Source organism: Boleophthalmus pectinirostris, unplaced genomic scaffold, assembly GCF_026225935.1.
Source record: "Boleophthalmus pectinirostris isolate CB_2022bp ecotype Guang Dong unplaced genomic scaffold, ASM2622593v1 HiC_scaffold_5, whole genome shotgun sequence".
NCBI classification, from domain to species: Eukaryota; Metazoa; Chordata; class Actinopteri; order Gobiiformes; family Gobiidae; genus Boleophthalmus; species Boleophthalmus pectinirostris.
Genome location: NW_026571404.1, coordinates 31707894 through 31727279, shown reverse-complemented (window position 1 = coordinate 31727279; position 19386 = coordinate 31707894). Strand labels below are relative to the sequence as shown.

The 19386-nt window shown below is 38.4% G+C and overlaps 1 protein-coding gene and 1 pseudogene across 2 annotated transcripts; both read right to left on the bottom strand.

Moving 5' to 3' along the window:
- Positions 1–366: 366 nt before the first annotated feature.
- LOC129411642 (5S ribosomal RNA) lies at positions 367–485 on the bottom strand (annotated as a pseudogene).
- A 6023-nt stretch (positions 486–6508) lies between these two features.
- On the bottom strand, positions 6509–17816 carry wnt8b (wingless-type MMTV integration site family, member 8b). Of its 2 annotated transcripts, none has more exons than XM_020939649.2 (6): positions 17746–17816; positions 15461–15494; positions 11849–11987; positions 10277–10402; positions 9616–9758; positions 6509–7072 (listed from the first exon to the last, which is right to left on the bottom strand). In XM_020939649.2, exons 1-6 carry the CDS (start codon positions 17814–17816, stop codon positions 6509–6511), a joined length of 1077 nt encoding a protein of 358 aa, XP_020795308.1. The 2 variants fall into 2 exon arrangements, with proteins under 2 accessions (XP_020795308.1, XP_055018644.1); XM_055162669.1 differs by having other exon boundaries at positions 17784–17806.
- Between the last annotated feature and the right edge of the window lie 1570 nt (positions 17817–19386).

Genomic DNA, 19386 nt, shown 5'->3' with positions numbered 1-19386 from the left:
TCTCTCTCTCTGTTCTCTCTCTCATGTCCTCACACTCTCATGCCCTCTCTCCTGTTCTCTCTCTCATGTTCTCTCTTTATTTTATTCAAGAACAAGAACCAGGAGGAGCTCCTGACTCTTCTGGCGACTGAATATGATGAGTGGTCAGACCTCTGCCCTGCCTCAGTCTCCTTGCCAGCATTGCCGTGACTGTAACATCAGTGAATTGCAAGCAGGGTTTCTCAGCTATGAACAGGGTAAGCACATAGAAATTCACTATTCCTTAGAATATTTAATTACTTATAATTAATAATCCGACCAACACCATCTCTCACACACACACCGCTTTCATACTAGGCAATGTGGGTGTCTTGCCTAAGGACACAACAACTGTGGCACCCGGAATTCCCAGTGGTCTCCCATCCAAGTATTACCCAGACCCGGCCTTGCTTGGCTTCTGAGATCTTGATGGGATCAGGCTTTGACAAGCCAGTATGGCCACAAACAATTTCATGAAGCACTGGGCCTTTTAGTGGTTTACTGATAAAATTGAATTTGATTTCATCCCCAGAGAAAAACAGATTTCAGGAACAGGTTTGAAGAGGAACACCTGTCTGCCTGCCTAAGAATTTCCATCAATGGGCCAGAACGCAAGGTGGTCCCTTATGATCGGGCACTTGAGTTATTTTTCAGAATGCCTTGTAAAATGAGGTGTTCTGACAGGACATGCACGCTATGCTTCAACTAGGCTAATACTTTTGCATTGTTTCATTTAGTTGCCTTGTTGTACTTTTATTAGTTTTTTTGTAATCTTGTCCCCCCTGCCTATCCACTTAGCACCACACAATGCTTCTTGTTCTGTGGGAAACACTGCTCTCCCCTCTCTCTCCTCTCTCTCCTCTCTGCCCTCTTTCCTCTCTCCCTTCTCTCTGCCCTCTTTCCTCTCTCTTTCTTCCGTCTGTCTCCTCTCTTCCCTCTCTTTCCTCTCTCTCCCCTTTCTCTCCCTTCTCTCTCCTCTCTCCCTTTTGCCTTCTCTCTGCCCTTTTTCCTCTCTCCCTTCTCTCTACCGTTTTTCCTCTCCTCTCTCTTTCCTCTACCCTTTCTCTCCTCTCTCCCCTTTCTCTCCTCTCCCCCATCTCTTGCTTCTCTCTCCTCTCTGCCCTCTTTCCTCTCTCCTCTTTCTCTCCCCTCTCTCTCCCTCTTTCCTCTCACTCCCCTCTCTCTCCTCTCTCTCTCCTCCCTCTCTCCTCTCTCTCTCTCCTCTTCACAGGGGGTTGTGGGGCGGCTCCCTGGAGTGTTCCCATCCCTGTGGGAGATCCAGGGATGAGCTGAGCCTGATCCCCCTGTTGCTCACCCACCCACTCCTAATCTGAGGGTCTCTGTGTTAAACGTGTTAATGAAACAAAACACAACTCCAGGTCTGTTTTTGATGAGGAAACATTATAACATAGATCAGAAAAAAGCCTAATATGGGCCCTTTAAAACATTTCTGACAGTGTTTGTTAATGTGTGCATTGTGTGATCATGGTAACCACTAAACATTCCACCATTAGAGATACACGTAGAGCACCCCCAGCATGATGTCACTGCAAAGTATTAATAGAAAAGTGTGTGTGCGCCTCACATCAGCCTGACCCTGGGCCCTTGAGGTGCTCCCACTGCACATCTCTAAGCTATAAATCCTATTAGTCAGGGATTCTCTCTCTCAGGCATTTCCCATTTCCCTTTCATTCAGGTGTTACGTGTGAGAAACCAGACTTCCTGTTCCCACAATGCATTTCTGTGGATACTCTCCCCAATCTGCACGTCACTGTTTGAGAAATATACCTACAGTGTTTAAATAAAGTGAGGAAATAACAGTATTAATCCAAGGTGAATTATGTAAGTTTTCTGGAGGATTCGTCAAATGCTATTTTTTATTGCTTTGTCTGGAATGTTTCACAGTGTGATATAAAACCTTTCTATATTCATGGAGACCAAGCCAAACCAAGTTACTGGTCAGGTCTGTGGAGAGGCGACCCCACTCAAAGTCAGAATGCCTGTTTTTTATAGGGATTTTTGAGCTGTTTAATCATACTGTGGAACATTCCAGGCAGAGCAATGACATAAACATAGAAAGCAGGTGACAGACCCCCAACCAAAAAGTTACATAGTGTGCCTTTGAGTAAGTATGAGAAGGCGATATTTCACATAACAAAAAATACTTGGTGTGGTTAAAAATAACACTTGAAAAATGTATTAAAATAGTTAAAATATAGTGAGTATGTGACTTGTGTTTGTATGTGTTTCTTGCACATATCAGGGCTATGTGCAAGAAATGGGGTAAGGGCCATTTGTTAAGTAGTTTTATAATATTTAATACAGATCGGGGAAAGCTTTTCATTGGATATTGGTGGTAACAGAGCAAGTTCTTGGGTCAAGTCAGTAGTAGAAATGATCAGGTTCAACATTTGTCATTTTCCTTTTTGGATGTTTTCTGATCCACAAGGGAAATTAACTGGACACAGTAGTTCCTCACAGCATATTATAATAATAAAGAGAAATGAATGAATTTAGAGAAAGACAATGAATGTAAGTTTGTACATGCTTTTTATGTTATGGTCTAGAATGCACCCCCCCATACACTACCATTCAAAAATTTGGACGCACCATCTCATTCAATATGTATACATACAGATGACATCAAATATATGAAGGAAGATATATGGAATTATTTATTTATTTATTAAGAAAAAAAAGTTAACGCCAGTATTTTCCTTTTTATAGTTTATATTCAAATCCTCTAAGTCAAAAAATAATAATAATAATAACTTTACTACATTAATTCCATATATTCTGCTCCATAGCCTATATTTGATTACTTGTGTGTGTATCTGAAATGTCGAAAGTAGTAAAAATAAGGAAAAAGCACATGGTATGTAATCGAACATGTCCTCTCTCTTCTGCCTGTCTCTCATGCTTCAGTGCAGATCCTCCCGACAGCCCCAGCCTCACGCCCTCTCAGCGGAAGTTCACAGCCCTTTGTCGGGGGCCCTGTCACTCTCTGGGAGACTCTGTGGATGCGGTGTCATAACAGGTCACAGTGTACGGGAGAAGCGCCTAGTTAAGTGTCAAATCGTCCCACCCAGTTAATGGTAGGTATTTCTGGATTTACAAGTACGCCAGTGTGCGTTACTTTACTTTGAATGTTTTAAAGTTGCACTGTGTAACTTTTTGGTTGGGGGTCATTCACGTGCTTGTTTCTAAGGAAATGTTCTTACATTTATTCAATTACATGTGGTTTTATAGTTCAAAGATAGATCATCATCATAGATCTGACCTGTGACCTGGTCTGGTTTGGGCTCCATGAAGATAGAAAGGTTTAATGCCATACTGTGAAACATTCCAGACAAAGCAATAACATCTCCCTGGAGAAAAGCATTTGACGGACCCTCGACCAGAAAAGTTACACAATGCACCTTTAAAATTTATAACATATAGTCTCTGTACATTTAACAAAAAGAAAGAAAATAGTTAAAAAGATCATTTGAATGTTTCCTAGTACATACTGCATTTGCTTTGGATCAACATAAAAGGGGACAGTATTTATTTAGGATTAAACATTTATTTTATGTGTAGTTTTTTAATGCCATAAAGGAGTAGCATTATTAAGTGCTTTATAAAACTGTAATACAAATTTAAGTTTATGGATCTAAATGAATTTAACTATACATTATCAGATGCATTTATTTATTTTCACTCCTACTTTCCGACTCAGTCTTTGACATTCAAATTCTAAAATATAAACACATTGGAGCATGTTTGTTTTTAAGTTACCGGGGAATACTTAAGACTAAACACATATCATTTGTTTAACCAGGGTCTCTGTAATATTTGAGAGTTCAGTTTGCACATTTCCACATATTTCGCAGATATAGGCTAAGTTAAGACAGATTTGCAATCATTTCATGTCTATTGCTCTGAGTTGTTCTAATTTATTCAAGTACATTTACTTCAGTAACTTTCTAATGAAATTCTACTTCTTAGTACCTAGTAGTACCTACTTCATTTTCGGACACCCTTCTTTAAATAGCCAAATATTTTTTACAGTGTAATAGTACTCTTTTTCATAATTAAATATTTTGTGCGTAGTCTACAAGTAACAAAATACCTATGTTAATGATATAATTTGAACATGTTAAATATTATTTTGTTTTTCTCATTTTGAGCCTGTTCTTTGAAAATACCAGATTTTGTGCATTATTTAACATTTTGTCTTTCAAATTCTGTTCGCTTCAAGGTATAAAGCATTACTTGAGTAATAGTTTCCCCAAATATGTTTGTACTCTGACTTGAGTCATTTCTTTGACCACTTCTTTGTACTTTTACTTTGAATAATATTATTTTGAACAGTCTTAACTGAGTACAGTTTTTTTTTTTACATTTTTTGCTTTGCTTTTGTTTGGCCAGGGTTGGCATATGTGGAATACTTTTATTTTTAATAAAAATAGCTTGTAGAGGGACATCATCACAAACTACAATGTCTAATAGATTTACAATTCAGCAATTTAGAGTATTAAACCAGGACAAACAAACAAATACTTAAAATGTAAAATACCTAATAAATATAAATTCTTCTTCTCATAAATTTCTCTTTCTCTGTTGCCAGGCGCTGGTTGCCAAGCACCAGTCCTCCCAGCCCTGCCATCCATCCAGTCGGCCCGCGGGGGGTCACCAGCGCAGGGGGGCGGAGTCTCGATTATGCCTATTATTTGGTAAATAAGATGTCAACAAGGTGTTTCCCTGACACTTTATTGAGCCAAAGGAGGAGAGTGCAGGAATGAACTACCCCGCAGTGAATGGGCCCACTAATCTCCTCTTGTATACCCCATCGTCTTAAGGGTTTGTGGGGTTGGGTAAGGGGAGGGTGAGGGGTACAGGGGGGGCATGCCAGGCGAATGCTACCCCTGCCTGGTACTACTTTTCTTGGGGCAGTGATGGTGTGTGCGTTCGCTGTGCTATCCTGGCAAAGTGTTTATAAAAGGCACTTGTTTGGGCACAATACTTGAACTAACTTTCTTTGAGCTGGCAGTGTGAATGCTCCCAAAGTCTTTTCCCAAAGCTCTTTAGAGGGAGGCCAGCTCATTGAGGAGCCAGAGGAGCCCAGGATTACCTAGCCTGACGGTGGTGCATTTCCGACAGAGCTGATTAGGCAGTGCTCATTGTTAAATCGACCAAAGGAGAGGCTCTAGACGAGAGAAAAGACCTCGAAATAGGTGGGCCTGGAGCAATAAGACAGCCACAGGAAGCCCAGTGCGGACCAGCCAAAGTTTTCCCAACAGTTCTTAAGCGGAGGTGCGCCGTGAAAAAGGAGATTAGCATACAAAATGAGAGAATGAGATGGCTGTGTATGTGTGTGTTTGTGTGTGTGTTTTGTCATGGGTAACGTGCAGCATGCCCTGTCCACCCCCAAGGTCTTGTCCGTCTGCACAAAGTTAATTAAACCAGTATTAAACAGTGGGGAAAGTTCCAGGGGCTCTTTGGAGGATTACACCCAGGATTTGTAGAGACGGAATTGAGAAAGCTGGTTCAATTGAGCACACTTTTGTTAGCTCCAATCAGCATGTATAACTGTCACTAGTAGAAGAAGTTGGGACAGGATGTTTGGGGCGATGTGTACAAACATGTATTATTCTTTTATTTCAGTAGAAAACACCAAAAAACACAGAGACAGCTATGCACAAAGTACAACTATAGGACATACTGTGCAATAAATTAACCATGTACAGTACAAAGTGCTTCATTTTATGTACATTTAAATACAAGGGCAGGGCGGGCGTGTGGAACCGTCAGGCTCCTGAGCATTATAAAAGTATAATAACTGAACTATATGTTTACAAAGGGATGAAGGACCTCCTGGTCATGTGATTGCCAAATTGTAAAACATTTTACAGTTCAATAACTTACAACAAAATGTTTTGAAATGAAACAGCAGCCATAAAATACCCAACAAATGTAAAAGGCTTTAAAAACAAAGTACAAAAATATACATATTTAAATACATTTAGTAAGGTCATAAAGCATCCTCTTCACTCTCATCATTGTGCTTTACAGTTTTGTACCAAACTCACAAACATGATTTTTATAGTGCAGTGGTACTTCAGAGGGCAGCTAATGGGAATAACAAGAGGACAGTCCTCATTATTATAGATCTAGGTTTGTGTATTAACCTGTTTTTGGCACTTAAAATTAATCACCAATAACATTTACTGAGCCCAGAGATTTTTATTTCAAAGGCGTTGTCAGAGCACCATGCCTAACTTTACCCCCATAATTCTTTTCTCATGTACATTGTTCGTAGTAAAGGCCTCTTCTGTTTTCACATTCTTGTCTGTGGTGTCCAGTATGTCACTTGTTTTGAAGATAAAAGGCCTTTTCATATTCAGGTGTCAGTGTGAACATAAGATTCTGGTATAGTGTCCTGTTGGCACAGATGTTGTGAATGCCTTGGTTAGCTCACCTCCTCATGTCCCACACATAGGAGGGGCCCTCAGTGCTTCTTCCTGAGTCGGAGGTTCTTCCTTCGGGCCCCGGCGCTCTCAGCTCTGCCTCTGCTCCTCTTCACACAGTAGTACTTGGTCACTGTTTTTCTGCACTGCTCACACTTGACCGCGCAGCACCAGTGGAACTTACAGTTACAGCTGGAGATGGTCTCAGCCCTCCTCTCCTCCACGGCCAGACCACACTCTCCACACAGCCTCTTACAGCTCCTCTTCTCCCACTTGGTCAGGTGTTTGCCCTTCTTGAGACACTCACGCCCCTCTGTGCCCGCCAGGCCCAAAGTGCGGTTCTCCAGGCAGTAGTCAGGAGAGTCTTCCAGGTGAACAAGCTCTTTGCGTGAGATGGAGCTGAAGGTCTCTGCAATGGCACCTCTGCTGGCGGCGCTGTTGCCCGCTCCTCTGAGCAGGTCCACTTTGAGTGCCCGGTGGTACTTCTCCTTTAGGTAGTTCCCCACCTCTCTGAACTCGGGCAACTGCATCCAGCAGGTCTGTGTGGTACAGCTGCCAGACACGCCATGGCATTTACAGGTGCGCTGCATGGTGCCCTTCACCGCCTGGGAACAAGAGACTCATCGGTATGACTGTTTTTCCCATTTATTTAGCAAAGCAGACAGTACACACAGATCAACATGACTTCACTGAGCACTACTTTTACTACTTTTAAAGCAATGGCAGCTCCAAATTCTTGGTGCTAAGGTCTTCCATAGGGATGCACACATAACATGATAACAGTGCACCCCCGTTTGTTTCCATGTTTGTATTGCTGTTAAAATCACATGTACATTAATCACATTTCATTAATTAAGTGACTCAAAAAACCTTAATTATAGGAAACATTTCACTTGTAACTGTACACTAATGTGTGAGGTTGTATATGTTTAACTAGGATGAGAATTAAACTGTCCAAATTAATTGAAACGTGACAAAACAAGGACAAAATGGTTTGCAATAAATGAGTATAGACTAAAAGTAACCTTTTAAATATGTTAAACCCTTAGAAAACCTTAGGCAAATACTATATATTGCGCAGCCCTAATCTTCTGCCCTCCCCTTTTTTGCAGTACTGACAATATTCTTGTGTTGCTGTATGCGAATTTCAGTTGCAATTTTACGGACTTTGTGTCTCCAGCACATGGAAACACTGGTTATAGAACATATTTTACTCAGCTAAGCATGCGCTTACAGATATGGTGTCACTGACTGTGGCACAATATTAATGTTAATACTTGTTGCTGAACTTTAGTCTTTGCGAGCATTTTTGAAGATGGACCAAGCAACACAAACAGAAACACTGTGAAATAATATAAACATCAATATTTGTCTCATGTTTCTCCTCATGTGTGAACACCGATAAAAGAGTGGAGAGGACCCACACTGTTTGACTGATGTGTTGTCAAATCCACTTATTGTACTCAAGTTAAGAGCTAAGCCTGAATGCGGACAATAGCTGAAATGGCCTCACGCTATTGTCTCCTTGTATCTCCTGACTCTGCCCAACACAAAACAGCTGTGGGATGAAAAGCAGCTCTCCCTGATTCAAAGTTTCACATCGCGCACCATTGTCCCATCCGAAAGTGCAGACGTATTTATTTAGCGTCTCTATTATCAACATGTTTTCACCCCATTGACTAGCGCAATCAAAAAGGAGTTATTCTCTCTTTCTCCTCCATTTTTTTCTGTTACATTGACGGTCCAGGTGCCGTGGGGTTCCGAAACTAGCATAAACAAAGCCCACTCTATCTGCGTTCCTGTGCTCTCCTCTGGCTCCCCGTGGCTGGACAAAAGCTAACATAAATGCAGGATCCTTATCACAAGAATAAAACTAAACACTTATTTTCAAAAGCAGCGGCGTACAGAGAGTTGTGAACTGTCTGGCTCCGCGGGGAGTCTAATTAAAGGGGTACAGATTTTGGATTGGGGATTGTTATAAGAGGTTTTCAGCTCTTGTTAATGGGCTCTTCTGGTACAGCGAGCACACTGTTATCTTTGGGGACGAGTGGCACCTTGCTTTTGGGGATCTGAATGGGGCGCTTGGGTGGCACAGCTCGGTTCAAGTTGGAGAAGAAGAGGAAATATTGAAAAGGTGCTTTACACTCATCCATGGTTCAGAGGGCTCGGAGAGATGATCAGCTTTAAGCAGGATGCCCAACTGTGCTCCTCATGGGTGCTACCACAAAAATCATATCGCTATCTGATTTTTGGAGCTGTCAGGCTACTGAAATGTGAAATGTGAAAATTTTAATAGGCTTAATCATAACAATAATGGGCAAATAGCCCCTATCTCCTTAATTAACTAGTTATTTAGCCTGAATCAGTCTTAGAGGGGCTGTACCTGATATTTACTGTCTTAAAAATGTAAGAAACAGAACTAGTTCATTTTAAATGTTTTGCAGTGGTTCCAAGTTATTATTGTGCTTTATGCATTGCGAGCATCCTAATTATTCACTGTGATGAGTTTATAAGCACTTATAGCAACTGCCATGATAATGTTAACAACAACTAGCATGCTAATACACATATTGGACAAGAAAATGATTTATAAATAAGTTCGGATAGTACACAGCAGACTTACTTTGACCTGAAGAGCTCTTTATACAATATATATATATGTACTGGAGCAGGACAAATTTTGCTCAGGTATATGGAAAAAAAAATCAGGTACATGCTCTTTGATAAATCATACTTAGTAAACTATTTTTTAAATTAAGAATTAAGTCTGGCTATTATTATTTTATTATAAGGTGGCACTGAAATCTTTCTGATGTGAGTAATCGGATTTCTTTCTGATTATTCACGCTTAGTTCAAGTTCACAGAAAATTACGTAATGTGGCGAAGACAAGAATTGAGTAAAAAATGATTTATTGAAAGTGTTAATTAACATTTTACATTGTACTTTGTCTTCGTTAAAACACTGTAAATACCTTGATTAACCTACATGTGCAACCAGATGTTGGTAATCAGATTTCTCAAGGGCATGTAAACACCGAAAGTCAGATCTAATAATTGGGTTATCTGATTACTCTAGTTATCTGTTTTTACTGACTGTTAAATCTACCCACTCTCATATTATAGATCTATAGTGTAGCCGGACTGTACCTTGCGTCCAGCCTCATTGTTGTGCAGATTCATGGCTGCGCGGGCGTCTTGACCCGTCTCCAGAGCATCCACAAACTGTTTGGAGATGGCCTCTCCAAAGCCCACATTATCACTGCAGCCTCCCCACAGCCACCCATGACCACCTGAAAGCACCAACACAAGTGTAAAGAACAGTGCTGTATCCCGCACGTGAGTTTGATCTGCACTATTTTGGGGAAAAGAATCCAATTGTAAGTTTTCTCAAAGTGCGTGAGAGTAAAAGAGTGCACATACAAAAGCATATGTAATTCAGAGTCTAGCATGTGATGATACTCCCATCCTCCCTGCTTGCTCATGTTAAAATCATGAATGTTGAACCAAATTCCAATAGTGACTAGACCATAGAAAAGCATTTTAACAATATGAATTTTAGCTGCCCCTTCCTCTGGTCTGTCAAATGTTGTGATGTCATCTGAAAACCAGCAATATATAAATGCCATTTCAGAGCATGTTTGTAAAAGTCTAATTTACAGACACAAGAATTTTCTATAAAAAGGATATTTTTTTGTAATTGGCATTCTATTACCTAAATTGCAGCTTTTATGATTTAGATTTGATTGTGATACATTGTACAGTCCTAATGTGAGTATGTGTAAATGCTGAGTGTAGAGTAGAGGATTACCGCGTTGTCCATTTCTACTATCGTCACAGCCACAGTTATCAAAGTCCCCCAGGCTACAGTTCCTGGTCAGAGTGTACATGACCCCTGCAGAGCTGATGGCATGGACAAAAGCTGCCTCACGGTTTGCTAAAGAGAAAACATACATTTGTTTGAGTTTCACTAATTTAAAAAGAGCTTTTTTAATACAAGTTTATTACAAAGGTGCATCATGTAATTTTTCAAGTGTTCCACAGTATGGCATTACACTTATACTAAGCACAAACAAGTGACCATTTATGGCCAAGTTACAGGGTCAGATCTGTGGAGAGACAAGCCCCCTCACAGTAAGAAAGTATGTTTTTAAGTCAATAAAACGCATGTAATTAAGTGAATTCAAGAGGGATAGTTTAACGCTGTACTGTGGAACATTCAAGACAAAGCAATAACAACTCCATGGAGACAAGCAGGTGAAGGACCCTCCACCAGAAAAGTTACACAATACACCTTTAAATAGGACTGGGCAGTATGGTCATAAAAACTGTACTGTGATTTTATTCCTGCAACAATCTGCTATTTTGGTCAAATCTTGTTTATTTGTTTATTTATATGGATTTTCACAGTCTCCATTTCATTAATACAAATACATATTCATTACATTTGATATTTCATTGCCATAAAATCACTGTTACATCTATCTTCTCAAACAGACACTTGGTCCCACCCACAAAAAGGTTGCGAGTGAGTGACAGCTGAGTTAACCAATTACAGTGACGTGTGAACTCTCAGAAGAAGAAACTTTATTTACCATATTACTCTATTCTAATGTTTTTCCTCATCACAAACATACCTGGAGTTGTGTTTTGTTTCATTCACACATTTAACACACAAATCCTGCATGTTAAAAAAAAAAAAATGCTATATTACCCACTTCAAACTAGTAATAAATTGTATGAAAAGCTTCTAAACAGTGGACTGCAGATGGGCCCTTTTGTTTGGTGAGACTCTCAGACACTTTCTTTGTGCATGTTGTGTTTTGGATTAGTGAGTTTGCTTTGGCTCTAGTGAACGTGGCCACTGTAACAATCTCAAATGGGACCAGTTCAAACCAAGCCAACAGTTCACACTTGCTCTGTTTTAGGTAGACTTTCTTAGACATGGATGTGCACACTGTAAACAACTCCAAAATGGATAATGAAATATGAACTGATGAACTAATACAAGAATTTGAGTTAAACTGTGGCTGAAAGAAAACCAAGTCTGTGAACACTTTTAATCTGGCCTTTTATTGTCTCTTTGTGTTTTGTAATTGTCACATGCCTAGGGACAACAAATCGACAAAACGAGCATATTTGCAATAATCTGTCATATTTACACGGTAACTACAGATGTTCATTAATATGCACTGTACCTATCAAATAAATAAATGTTTGTAGAGGTCTAAACTACAGGTAGAGCATGATTTTCTATAAAAACACAGGATATTTTGTTATACATTTATTATCTAATAACTGTAGCCTTTGCGATTTAAAAATTGCTTCAATGCAAATTGTGATTTTTATTTGTTTATGCAGCCCTAATGAGGTGTAGACTGACCACTGCGCAGGCTGCTGTGAGTGGACAGCTGCAGGGCTCTCTCGGGGCAGTTCCAGCGGTCCCATTCAAACTGGTATTTGCACTCCTCGATGCCACTCTGAGCCCCGGCCGCCACACTGCTGGAGTAGATCAGGTACGCCTGGAGGGAGACACAACTGTGAGTATGACCACACCAACCAGCTATTTATCACTTCAAAAATTTTAAAACTTAAGGATATCATAAGTTTCCAGACAGCAAAAAGGAAAGAACTACCAAAAAATATTCAGAAACATTTCATTGAAAGGGAAAGTACTTCTAGTACTTCTAATAACTTCTACTAATTTAAGAGGAGTACATCTCTTTAAAATGGCCAGAGTCTGTACAACAAGGAAAGGTTTTTGTATTTCAGTTTGTGGGGTCAAAATCTGGAACTCTGTGAGTGGTGATCCCCAAATATGAAAATGTTTGAATAAAGATATGAAGAAATGATTACGATTAAGTATATAGAAGAAGGAATTTAAGTTAATTTGTCATTTGAACGTACACTAAAACATCTTCAAATGCAGTTACTTATTTTATGTCTGGAGTAATGTGACTTACTATTTTAAGAGTCTGGCAGAAGCACATTATTGCATTAATGACATTGTAAAAGAGAGTGGGGGCAAATAAGCGTTTGCTTCTCTCTACTCCTTTTAAGAATGATTTGATTTTCTCTATATTTGTGATTAGTAACTTAAAATAATGACTTACTGTTGATTACTATTGAAATATAATGCAATTTATCATTTATGAAAATATTCAAATAAACGTATTATTATTGTATATGTTGTAAAGCAGAATTACATGGGGGTGTTAAGATTAAGGTAAAGTACACTTTATTGTAGGCCTGTCATGATAACAAATTTTGAAACCCAATATATCGCTACAATATAATATTGAAACTACTTTATGCCACAGACAAAAAAGCAGGACACTCCCATTAAGACAATGTTTAAATAGTATCATTAAAAGCCATGAACTGCAACAAATAAATAGCAGAATTAACAAAAAAATTTGCCATAGCAGTTATTTATTCTACCCTCTACAGCTCAAATCTTATCATGGTACAGAAAAATGTCTAAAATCTTCCCACTATTGCTCCAAAAATATTGTTCCAGCTTTGATGAATAAGTCAATATAGTAATTATTGTGACAAGCCTATACTTTATTGTCCCCGTAGGGAAATGTAACCTCTGCGTTTGACCCATTCTTAGGCGCTGGATCCAGGTTTTGGGCTACGTTTGGTCAGGACTACCATAGCTGGAGGATTTTTAGCTATACCTATAGGTCTCCAGGTATTAATAACTTCTAGACATGATCCTAACTGTCTAGAAGTAACTGATATAATTAACTGGCAGTAGAGGAGCATCTCACCTAATGCCAATGGACATGTTGTACGTCTATACCTACAGTATATCGAAGTATGGACTCAGCGCCATCTACTGATTTCATTCTTTTCACAGACACAATTACTTAAAGATATCAGAATAGAAAGCTATTTTATTTATGTGTATTTAGTGTAAAAAATGACTTTGTGATATATTTAACCCTAAATGTATGTGGGGTGGAAATAGGGGGTAGATGAAAACACTCAAGCCTCAAATACAAATCAACACAGGATTACACAAACATGCATGAACCAATTAACTTTGACTAAATTAATGATATGGTGTAAAATGTACTCTTTAGTAAAAGTACAGATACAAGAGCAGAGAAAAAGTATTACATAAAAAATTAAGTACTTAAGTAAAAGTATTGAAAGCTAAAATTTTACTTAAAGAGTAAAATATATTTCAGATAGATTTTGAGAACTATTTAAGTGTAAAATTAAGTGATTTTGATAAAGAATTGTGCTGGTTTTGGTTCCAACTGAATCAATATCTTAACTTTTCTAGCTGTTTTTATTCATATCATTTGCTTTTGTCTTAAATCACCCCCTCAAGATTACATGTTACCCCCAACTCTTGGCTTTTCTAGCTGTTTCTATTCATACATTTAAACATGCCGCCTCAAAAACATATAATTTGCCTTTGTTTAAACCCCAATAGATTTCATGTTACTTCATTAAGCCTTCCCTATTTGATACAACATAATTAAAACAAGTGCTAGACCTGTTTATTTAGACACTCTCTCTTGTTTAGCTGCACCTTTCTCATGTGTGGACCCCCAGCTCTTGCCTTTCGCCCGCTGTTGTTCAGACCGGGCCCACTATAATATAACTAATATGTCTCAAGTGGAGCTATGGAGTGGTTTCTCGTCTTTCTCCTGCTCAGGCTCGCTAATGATGACCACCCACTACACCACCGGGCTGCCCCTCTCCTCTCCTACCTCTTCACACATTCAACTCGAGGAAACACAGGGGCCCATGATAAGGTCAAGTGCAGCGAGTGAGAACCCAGTGCAACCGAGAATCTTATCTTAGTTGTCAAAATCAGATGCTAAAACTTGTCGAAACGAGTTACTTATTTGAGTAAGTATCGATATAAAAATTTTAAAAGTCACATTCACAGGACAGATATGAACGTTTCCTGAATAGCTTTAGAATGATCTTGGGCTGTATCAAGTATGAGCCAGAGACCAGTAGAGTCAGGAATTTTATAAATCTATCTATGTTGTCAAAATCAGATACTAAAAGTACTCTCAAAACCGGATACTTATTTGAGCAGGTATCGATACTAAAAAAGGCATATTCACAGGATAGAAATGAATCTTTACTGAATAGCTTTACACTGATCTTGGGCTGTATCAGAACAAGTCTACTGTCAAAAGTATTGAAAATTGGATACTAATTGGTACTAAAACTAGTATTGAAACTAGGTACTCATTTGAGGAGGTAGATACTAAAAAAATCACATTCACAGAACAGAAATTAACTTTTTCTAAGAAGCTTTAGACGAAACTGTATCTATACTGTATCAAAACAAGTCTAAGTTGTCAAAAGTATTGAAAATCACACACTAATCAATATTAAAACAAGTATCGAAATTGGATACTTATTTGAGCAGGTATCAATACTAAAAAGTCACATTCACAGGACAGAAATTAATCTTTACTGAATGGCTTCACAATGATCTTGGTCTGTATCAGAGCAAGTCTATCTAAGTTGTCAAATGTATCAAAAATCAGATACTATTCGATACTAAAACTAGTACTGATACTAGAAACTCATTTGAGCAAGTATCAATACTAAAAATGTCACATTTACAGGAAACGAACCTTTCATAGCTTTAGACGGATCTCAACCTGTATCAGAGCAAGTATAAGAGCACATAGATTATTTTGGACCGCTATGGAATTGACCTGACCACTGATGGATTACACAGATCTAAAACCACATGGTGATATAAAAGAAAGTACTATGATTTAATATTGAAAATCACATTCTATGGTCTAAAGAAAGAGTGTTTTTATTATCATCGTGGTATCAGAATCAGTATTGAGTAACAAGTCTATTCCTTAGTATCGAAACCGAATAATCAGGACAACAGCATGTCTATATGTGTCCATTTATTTAACAAACAATACAATCTGTGCATGTCATTTTTGAGGGGAGAAAAGGGGAAGGGAGGAGGATCAAAAGAGAGCTGGCTTACCTTAGGTCCAGTCATCAAGAAATTATTCACTGACCTGGAAAAGAAGACAAGCTTATTTAGTCAGGGAAGCTCAATGTCCTTCCGCAAATTCCACAGTTAACATCTCTCTCATTAGTGCGCCAGGAACACGTGAAAATGAGGTACAACTATTTGGAACTCTGTGAGAAAAGAAGATGAGTTTGGATTGTTTTCAGAATAAGAATAGGTCTGTCATGATAATTACTGTATCAACTTAACTTTTATATGAAAGATGGAACACTATATTTTGGGGTGAGCATTTAACATGGTACTTTGTCATTGTTATTTTTCTGGTCTACGATAAAATTTGAACCGTAAAAGTTTGAATAAATCACTTATATGACTCATTACATATGCAAATTAAGTACTCAAGTGTTTCGTTCTGCTGTTTATTTATTGCAGCTCATAATTTCTTAATCTTGTACATTTCGAATAGTTGTGGTTTAAATCTGCTTTTCAGTGTTTCAATATTATCATCAATTTTTTACTTAGCAGTATATCTCACTTCAAAATTTGTTATCATGACAGGCCTAATTAAATATTTTAGATTCACTGGGTTTGATGAATTTGTTAAGAACTGTAACTCTTTATGATAACTACACTTTTAATAGCCTTAATTAATGTAGCATGGCTTAATTCATAATGAGAAAATTGTTTAGTAAAAACAATTCAGGTTTAGTAACTACATAATTAATATCTTAATCATAACGTTTGTCAAAAGTATTGAAAATCTGATACTGATCAATACTAAAACTAGTATCAAAACTAGATACCCATTTGAGCAGGTGTGGATACTAAAAAAGTCAAAGTTCCTGAATAGTTTTAGAATGCTCTGAAGCTCTATCAGAACAAGTATATTGCTTAATATCGAAATTGAGAATTGTATCATGACACTATAGCAACACTACACTACAAACCATACTCCCAACTCTAACCTCTTAATTAAGTAGTTACTAAGCCTGAATCAATCACAGTAAACTAACTTTGTTCATGCTTTATTAAGGCTAACGAAGGTGTAGTTATTATAAAGTGGAACCCAAACAATTATCTATACATGCCAAACTATGAGCTTCCTTTTTATATTTCTTTGTTTGACATTTTAGGTGAGACTGTATTGTGGTGCTTTGAATGGCAGGATGCATCACCACATGCTTATAGTGTTGTATGTACGTGTGGTATCTTGATATATGGTACTTTCTGACAGTATTTTAGTAAGTTTTATGTGGAAAATGTGGAGTGTGATGGTTTTTGGTTTGATTGTAAATGGATGAATACTTGGATATATTTTAATTGTTTGTTAAGCTGCTAAATCTGGTGTAAAGCATCTTCTTTTATGAGATGAATGTGACAAAACTAAACCAACAGTTAAAATGTAAGGAATTATGTAATTGCAGCATTTGCAGAAAAGGAGCATTGCAGATCTCTTACAAAAATACAAAATATAACATATAACATCTACAATGGCTGGACGATCCTCTTAATCTTCAACATAAACTGGTAAAATAAAACTAAAATAGGCCTACTTCAGCTTCCTGTTATGGGTCACATTTTGAGAACATTTCACGATTCAAAAGATATACTGATATACTAATGTTTAGATTGTTAATTCCTATGGCAACGGTTCTACTTTTTCATCATAGATAAATCCATATTAGAATATAAAGGGATTTAAATGCAGGGCAAAGGAGCTTAAAGTTAAAGTAAAATTTAGGCCTAGCTGCAAAAAAAAAAAACAACAACAAAAAAAACAACAACAAAACACTCTGAATTGAGAATATATTTCACAATTAGATCATATTTTTCATACCTTTCTGTCTGTTCCTGTTGTAATGGTTGAGCAGAAACATGCAAACCCATATCCTCTGCCTGATTGCTTTTATACCTTATATGCAAATGTTAAAAAGCAATTACTCCCAGCCCCAGCAAAAGTCTAGGCATGTTCTTCCATATTGTACAGCCTGCAGGTCTATCCGTAGGTTTAAGAATGATTACAGTTATCAAAACAAAAAATATCCCATCTTGTAGAATGAACATTGCATACCATGACAATCCCATAACTTGATCATTATATACTTCCAAATAGAGGGCAAGATATATATTCTCATAAAACATATATAAAAGGTAAATTCACAATTGTTAAGGAAATAAGCCTACATGACTCAATCTTACCCAAAAAAGAAGTAATAAAAATTACATTCTTTTGTTTCATACGTTACTCGTGCGTAAACATCAAAACACATCAAACTACATCCACGAATTGGCCTTACCAGCATCCGTACGCGTTCATATTGGCCAGCAGCAGCACCACGTAGCAGAAGACCTCCAAATGCATGAACATCCTGACAGGTGAGGCCGCGGCGTGCACTGTCCTACCCTCGCGCTGTGGATGTGAAGTGACTGTGCGTCCTTTAGCGAACCACCAGCGAATCTCCAGTTCTTTCGCGGAGGGGGCTTCTGAAATGGAGCTGCTCTAGTCCCCAACAAGAGATTATCTGCTTAATTAAAGATTTTCCCCCCTTCTTACCCTCTCGTCCAATCAGCGGAGCAGTGCGGAGGAGGACATGATCAAAAGAGCACCCCGGGCCTTCTTATGCCCTCTGGCTCCCATTCACGGGCGCAGGGAGATCCTCTCTTCTCCGTAATCCCGTTGGAAAAAGTGTAACATTGATCCCTGAACGTTGAAAAGTTTATTTAGGCTATCAAACGTAACGCACAGATGATTTTTGAGGATTAGCAAGTGGATATGGAGTCGTTTTAGCTTGATAAAAGTGCAAAAATATAAAGGGCCTGCCAGTGATTGCTTTCATGTCAAACTGTTAGAAGCGTGATTGAATCATCGTTTATCAATTGGCAAGAAGCGACAATGACGCATGATCTTAAAGGTGAACTGTGTTATTGCTCTGTCTAGAATGTTCCACGTATGACATTAAACAGTTCTACCTTACATTTATTAAATTACAGGTGGTTTTATAGCTCAAAAATAAAAACAGGCATTCTAGCTGTGAGCAGAGCTGCCTCTCCACATATCTGATCTGTAACTTGGCCTGGTTTGGTCTGCATGATGATAGATGATAGAGTATTTAATATCTTACCATGAAACATTCCAGACAAAGCAATAACGTCTCCATGAAAAAAAAAAAAGACTTTGACGAACTATCCACCAACAAATTGCGCAATGCACCTTCAAGTTTTACGCGGGCTTGTTTTGTGCGCCAATTTGACCCTGTATCAAAGACCATTTACAGTAGCGTCAACTGTAACGGTATACTAACAAAATTTCACTTAGCTGGGTATTTGAACGTGTTATATAATTTTGCAATGCCTACAATTAACTCAAACGCATTTTTTTCTTGCATGATACGATCCAAGACGGTAGCCTGGTGGTACCTTGCTGACTACGGATCCCAAAAAGGACATTTTCCCAGAATGGTGATCCCCCTCTACAGAAAATAAAAGGTAAGGATTGTGCCGGGCTGAAGAAGGCCAAGCTATTGATCAGATAGAGTGCATTTGCATGACTAATCCAGACGTTCCTAGCTCACACACTAGATAAAGGCAATTCCCCCATAACCCCGTCTGACCCGTAGGTCCCTTTCCTTTGGCGGAGGCAGCCCTTTAGCCAGCTTCTTGTGTGCAAATTAGGATTAGGGAGAAAAGTGATTTGGGGAGGACATCTGAGGGATGTTTTTGGATTGAGATTTAAAGAGGAATGACACGCGAAACAAAAGAAGGATCAATGTGTTGTTTTAGGTATTTTTTTTTTAATCCTAGGAAATGCGAACGATTCCGTTGGCCTACTGCTTCCATATGTCATTATCTGTGTGGGAAAGGCATACAGCATCATGTAACGTGACTCTCCAACCTTCAGACAGGCTTTAAACTATCGTGACCAAAAGGTAAAGGCGGAC